Raw genomic sequence first — 6,933 nt, 5'->3', positions numbered from 1 at the left:
AGAAATTTCTTTTATCGAAAAATAGAAATCCGCATGTGACTCTCCCCTTGGCCCTTACCCCAATTTACCAATCTCCTCCGCAACAGGGGCGCGTGGAGGCGCGTGTATCTTAGTGGGCCCTTGCAGATCCCCCTCCAGGTAAACAACAAACAACCTAGGAAAAACAAGGTATCAGCCAGGAACGCACCTTTTTTTTTTTAAGCCTATTCAATTTCAATTTACAAAAACCCACACTCTTCTAGATCTCTGTCTCTCTCTCTCTTCTCTCTTACCCATAATATATCATATTCTTTCTTCTCTTTTGAGCAATTCACAAAAGTGGGTTTGCCATCTTACATTATACTCTGTGTCTCCAATACATAAAAGTCTTTGTTTTCTCATTCTTCTCAAGGTCAAACTCTCTATTTTGCAGAAACAAATATATATATAGTACCTGAGTTCCAAAAGTTTGTTTTCTTGATTACAGGTTTTAAGGTCTTAGTTTCAGTATAAATCCCAATACCATCAAAACCATGAATTCCCCATTAATTTCTTCTCAAAACCCATTTACAACAGTCAAAGTTCGAAAATTCTATGAGCCCCCACCACCAAAGTCTTTTCTCTCAAACTCCAAGTCCATCTTTTGTTTCCACCATCAAGTCCCCAAAAACACCATTGACATATTCACTAAACCCAGTACCCGTTTGAGAAACCCAATCACAGTGAGCCCAAGTCAAGTGTATTTCAAGAAAAGCAAGAAACAGAGTGGATATGAGGAGAGTAGAGGCTTTTTCCAAGTGGGTAGACAACATATGTTGCTTTTATGCGGGTTTGGGTATTGGGTACAGGGTTTTAGGTGTTTCCCATGGCTGGCTCTCAACGTTCACATGGCACACAATCTTAACTTGAGCCCTTCAACATTGCAGCTGGTTCAGAATGCTGGTAACTTCCCCATGGTGGCTAAGCCACTTTATGGACTATTGTCTGATGCTTTCTATATTGGTGGTGCTCATAGAATACCTTATGTTTCCATTGGAGGTTAGTTAGCATCTGTTTTGCTTTGTCTCCATTATGTTCATTTTCAGTTCTATTTAGACCTGTATTTCTAACAACTTTCATGTTCATTTGCTCTTCTTCTTTCAATTTTAATTTTTGTATTCTGTTCCTGAATTTGTTATCTCATTGACTGTTTTAATTTTGAGGTGTTTTCTTATTTTTAATTCATGTTAATGATACAATACACTTCATTTGTTGTTTTGACAAGTTCTTCTAGCTTCAAGATTATGGTTTTTATTATATGGCTGTTTTATTCTTTTCTTTGTTTGGTTTTGCTTTCGGATCTTTCTTCCAATTCAATTTTTTCCCTTGATTCGTTTTGTCTGCTTCTTTCTTCAAAAGTTCTTTCAACAGAGAATGGAAAGTAAAGTTGAGTGCCAAAATTTCAGAATACTTATGATTAAAAATTTGTTCGGGTGGAGTTGTCTGTATACATATCAGTTGTAAAAGGCTAGTTTAACCTTAAAAAGGCTATTTCAAGTGGAACGTTGTAAAAATGTCCGTAAATGGTATATATAATGTATCAGTCGAGAAACTGGAAAAATAAATTTGGATGAGACAATAGAAGCAAAAATCATATTACTTGTCTCAATTTCTGAGTTTCTTATGTATGCTAGACTTTGAATGCTATGTTCTAGTTAGATGATAATAATTATTGTGAATCAATCTGAAAATTCTACTAGAATTGAAAATTGACCCTTGTCGTTCGAACTTAGAAAAGGTTGACAGGTATTCTGTTGGGTAAATATATCTCTCTGTCAAACTAAGGCTAAGCCTCGGATTGCACATAAAGATTATGTAAAAGTCATGATTCCATTAGAGCCAGTTAATTGTTCAATCAGCTAAAAGACACTGATAGAATGCAAATTTTCAGTTCTTTTGCAGGTTCTGTCTTGGGGGCCACTGGCACTAATCCCATTTTCCGGGGAGTCTCTTCCAACCCTTGTGGCTTGTGTTCTTCTCAGTAATTTTGGAGCATCCATTACAGAAGTTGCAAAAGATGCTCTTGTTGCAGAGTATGGCCAAAGACACAAAATAAATGGCCTTCAGTCATATGTATTCATGGCTTTAGCTGCTGGTGGAATCCTTGGCAATTTAATAGGAGGATATTTCTTACTGAAAGCACCACCTAGAACAATGTTTCTTGTGTTTGCATTTCTCCTTTCAATTCAGCTTGCAATATCAATGACAACAAGAGAGGAATCTCTCGGTTTACCACAACCATCAAATCATTTTCTTGGAAAGAAATCAATCCCTGAAAGTATTAGAAAGAAGTTCTCTGATCTTGTATCAGCTATTAGTGAGGAGAGCATCTCCTGCCCCCTTACTTGGATTGTAGCTTCTATTGCCATTGTCCCGATTCTTTCGGGCTCTATGTTTTGCTATCAGACACAGTGTCTAAATCTTGATCCTTCCATCATTGGGTTGTCTCGGGTGATTAGTCAGTTGGTGCTTCTATCAACGACTGTACTTTATGATAGATATTGGAAAAAGGTTTCCATGAGGAAACTGATTGGTGGGGTGCAGATTCTGTATGCTTCTTCCCTTCTTCTTGACCTTGTTCTAGTAAAACAGATCAATCTTAAATTTGGAATTCCCAATGAGATATTTGCTCTATGCTTTTCGGGTTTAGCAGAAACTCTTGCACAATTCAAGCTCCTCCCCTTTTCAGTGCTATTAGCAAGTTTATGTCCTCGTGGTTGTGAAGGATCTCTCACTTCTTTCTTAGGATCAGCCTTGTGTTTATCATCAATAATAAGTGGATTTTTTGGTGTTGGATTAGCTTCACTTTTCAGAATTACATCTGGTGATTATTCAAGGCTGCCTGTGGGAATTCTGGTACAGTTCCTTGCAGCTTTAGTTCCTTTAGTATGGATTCATCACGTACCCCTGACACAAGCGGTTGCTGAGAAGGAAAGGAAAAAAGGCACGAGTAAGAGAACTCGAAGAAATAGAAGGGTTGGAAGAGTGACTTTTAGTTCAGTTTATGCTTACCGGCGTGGGAGAGAATCTGAGACAGAGGTCAAGAAGCTAGATATATAGTCACATTCTTTTTAGAGAACAAAATACAGAAGAGAGGAATCGTAGGATTCTTCAAGTTCCATTTGGCATGTACATTCTCTTGAACCAATGAAATAGACAAGGCTCCATTTGTCACTGACCAATCTTGTTTCTGCCACAGGGATTTGGGTTTTTTTGCCATGTTGAATGGTTTTGGACACAGGAAGAATGCAATCATTTTGTAGTATGAGAATCATTGTTTCAGAATTGTATATATGATCTATCAGTTCTGACATCTGAGTACCAACCTGGCAAGTTTCTCATTTACTACTCTTTTCAAGGATACAAGAAGTCATCTTTTTTCCACGCCAGTGGTGTTGTGACACACCAAGTAACAGCTTAGATGCAGTATAAAAATGCTTCTTGAGGATCGGACCGGTTTTGATCATCTATGCTCTGAATTCTGTTTTGGTGTTGGTCTCTGTTATAGTCTTGTAGAAACTTCTGAAATTTTGTTTTTCATATGTATTGCTATTAATGAAACGAGGCACTGGCAAAAATTTCGTCATTTTTGTCACTCTTTAATTCCATTTTGAATGCGTTCGCCTTGATGCATACATGCACACAGATGAATGTGCTCACATGCCATATTAATCGAATTATTTAGTGAGGTTTTGCATGGATGAATATCCAAAATGCTTTTTGTACGCATTACACTGGGGGTTTTTATGGATAAAAATGAGGGTAAAACCAAAGTAGAGAATGAAAGCCATAATAGGAATGGAAATGGAATTCGTAATATTATGGATGACACTTTTATGAGAAACTGAACATATTGGTGAGCTTCCAGTCCTAAATTGTGCCATGAAACATTTATCTGCTGAACCAAAAATGTTCAGTTCTCTACTATTCATTTCACATGCCATGACCTAACCATTGCTAGCGAGGAAATGACATTTTGAAGCATCTATTTAGATGCTTTATAGAGTACAGATGACGTTGGTGCATTTCTGTAGCGTCTTCTTCCCTTGTGGTAGTTTTCCCGCATAGAAAAATATAGTTTGGTTTGTATTGAAGTTGTATTTATTTTCTATTTTCATTTTCTGTACTCATTTTCTATATTCAAATCTTGTATTTGTTTTTTGTTTTCGTGTGTGTTTGACAAAAAATATTTTTGTCTACTTATTTTACTATTCATCTTATTTTTTTCTACTATTTATAGGTTTCACTACATTTTTTGGTACTATTTATGGGTCTTACTGTACTATTTTAACTAAATTTTATCTTTATTTACAATACTTTCAGCAAAATAAGCAGATTCCAGACAGACCCTTCATCTATTTTTTTTTTGTTTGGCATCATTTTCTACTTTCTTCCCCTCACTTTTTTTTTTTTTTTCTAACAACCACCAACAAATAGAGGGTGTGTTCTTTGATGTGACAAGTCAGTGATAGCGGGACCTATAAATTTGATTTTTTTACGAAAATGCCATTGTATGTATTTTCAAAAAATGAAAATACTAAAAAGTTGTATTCAATTTTTGCATTCAAATCCTATTTTTTTTAAATACTAAAAAGTAGAAATAAAAACCGAATAAAAAATTGAAAATAAATACAAAATATACCAATTTTTTTGCTCAAACCAAACAGCCCCATTGTAACTAGATAAACTAACAAAAAATTGTCCTAACAATTAAGTGCCTTACCCATTATCTGATCCACTCATCCACCCCCTTTACTAGCACAAAGATGATTGCACCAAGTTTGTGACTGCCAAGCTGATGTAAAGAGCTAGAGTTGCATGCTCAGATGGGTGTGCCAAAATAATAGAAACTATAAACTTTAATACAAGTCCCGAAAACTATTCAACATCTACCGACTAAAACAGTAGAACTTCCTTTATGCAGATTGCATTGTCAAGCAATTGAAGGAAAAAGTAAATAAATAAAATCAAGACAAAATGTCCTCTCATGGCACTGACAGCTATCCTATTATATCTAGTGCTGTCTTTGATCGTGCTGATGAAGAGTTCTCGTTGTTTAGCTTGCTCTAGCACTATTTGCCCTAGCACATGCTTACCACAATGAAACAATGTCTCCACCATTTTGTCACGGTTACTGTAATGAAAGCAACATATATAAAGATCTTAATACAATTAGCAGAGATTGGCTACTTGTTTGCCAACTTGTTATAAAAAAATTTGAGTAAATTGCAGCAATCATTTTAAATTATGAAACTTTCCTAAAGTATATTCCAAACTACATAATTTTACAACTAACATCTTAATCTGAAATTAAGTGGGCATGTCTATTCTCAAAAAAAAAAATTGGCATGTCTACCTCACATTTCAATTAGTGTCTAATTTAGACATTTCGATCTCAATTTGGGGTAATGATCATAGAATTTTTGTAGCTTCATGTGCACATTGGAAATGCGCCCATAAACAAATGAGATAGTCAACAATAGAGAGGGTAACCACTCAAAATAGGTTAGCGGTACTAAATATTTGTATTAGAAAGATGGAAAAGAATAGATATTAGACAAAAAAAAAGAGAATTCAAGGGATGAAAAGGAATAAACAAGATGTGTTTAAAGATAAAATAATCATCGAAGGAAAGTGGGATTTAGGCAAAGATATTGATAAAATGTGGAATGTAATGGCTAATCAATAAATTAATATATATATATATATATATATATATATATATATATATATATATATATATATATATATATATATAAAATATCAGATACCTCATGTTAGAGAGCATGAGGTTCTGCCAAATGGTGCATTGTATGAAATTCTTTTGATTTAGACTTTTACCTTATCTAATTTAGTATTTATGTTAAACTATTAGATAATTGTAGATGCATGTTAATAAAATTCAAAAAACTCGTATATATTTATAACTTTAAATGCTTTGGATTGATATGGATGGATCTAAAAAGTCATGAAAAATGTAGGAACTAAGAAAACTTTTCAATTTCTAGCATAAGACTAGCTCCAATGCAAAATTGCAAGAGTCGGATTCAATAAATTACATAATATGATATGATTATTTGCCTCCATATTTGTCCAATATAAATCCTCATTTATCCACATTTGTCCAATATAATTTCTCTCATAATATGTTTGGTTCCATTTCTGAGAGGTATGTTGAACTCCCAAATATTATGTTCATCTTAAATATTTTGTTTAGATTTATGTATATGTTTTTATTGATATAGCATTGTAATGTGTTTAGATTTTTTTTTTTTTTTTCATATTGTGTGTCAATTTAGATTTTCGATTTTTCATATGATGCATATATATAGTTGGTAGGGATTTGTAGTATTTTTGGTGTTTTGGCTGCTTTTAGGGAGTTTAAATTGTATTATTATGTCATTATGACATTATTATTTGTGTTGTCGTATCATGAAATTATAGCTATTTTTATAGCTAATTGATTAAAATATCATCCTTTCAATTTTCATCCTATTATAATTTTTTTTGAGAAACATCCTGTTATAATTACAATCTTAAAAATCAAACTTTTCTTCAATTAAAATGTTAATGTGTCTTAACTTTACCTATCATGTCAATTTTGAAACTAAAGAAAAACTATTTTGAATTACATAAAAATTATAGAGTTGAAATAGTGGAGATAGAGACTTTAATGGCATAAGAAATGTAGAAATTAACTGCATAGAATCTATATATAAAACATAAATCATACAAGAAAAACACCTAGGAACCAACAAGTTTGTAGATGGCAAAGTTAACTATGAGTCTGTGACTAACCTTAATAGTATTCATGAAATTAATAGGTTATAAATAATTTTTTATAAAATTTATCAAAATGCACTGCACATCATGCGAGATATTGATTAGTTGTATTAAAAGAGTGGCTAAATTCTA

The 6,933-nt window shown here is 33.4% G+C and overlaps 1 protein-coding gene across 1 annotated transcript; it reads left to right on the top strand.

Annotated features, from left to right (window-relative positions):
- Positions 1 to 249: 249 nt before the first annotated feature.
- LOC142623674 (putative folate-biopterin transporter 9, chloroplastic) lies at positions 250 to 3,625 on the top strand. Its single transcript, XM_075797117.1, has 2 exons — positions 250 to 1,017; positions 1,910 to 3,625. The coding sequence occupies exons 1-2, from the start codon at positions 513 to 515 to the stop codon at positions 3,076 to 3,078; spliced, it is 1,674 nt and encodes a 557-aa protein (XP_075653232.1). The 5' UTR covers positions 250 to 512; the 3' UTR covers positions 3,079 to 3,625.
- The last annotated feature ends 3,308 nt before the right edge of the window (positions 3,626 to 6,933 follow it).

Source organism: Castanea sativa, chromosome 2 (assembly GCF_040712315.1).
Source record: "Castanea sativa cultivar Marrone di Chiusa Pesio chromosome 2, ASM4071231v1".
NCBI lineage: Eukaryota > Viridiplantae > Streptophyta > Magnoliopsida > Fagales > Fagaceae > Castanea > Castanea sativa.
Note: the sequence above shows the minus strand (reverse complement) of the source record. Positions and strands in the feature narration are given on the sequence as shown.

What these genes read in the sequence shown, in the direction of transcription:
- LOC142623674 (XM_075797117.1), top strand. Translation starts at nt 513, where the DNA reads ATGAATTCCCCATTAATTTCTTCTCAAAACCCATTTACAACAGTCAAA. An exon ending in ACCTTATGTTTCCATTGGAG is followed by an intron (nt 1,018 to 1,909) that starts GTTAGTTAGCAT and finishes GCAAATTTTCAG; the next exon opens with TTCTTTTGCAGGTTCTGTCT.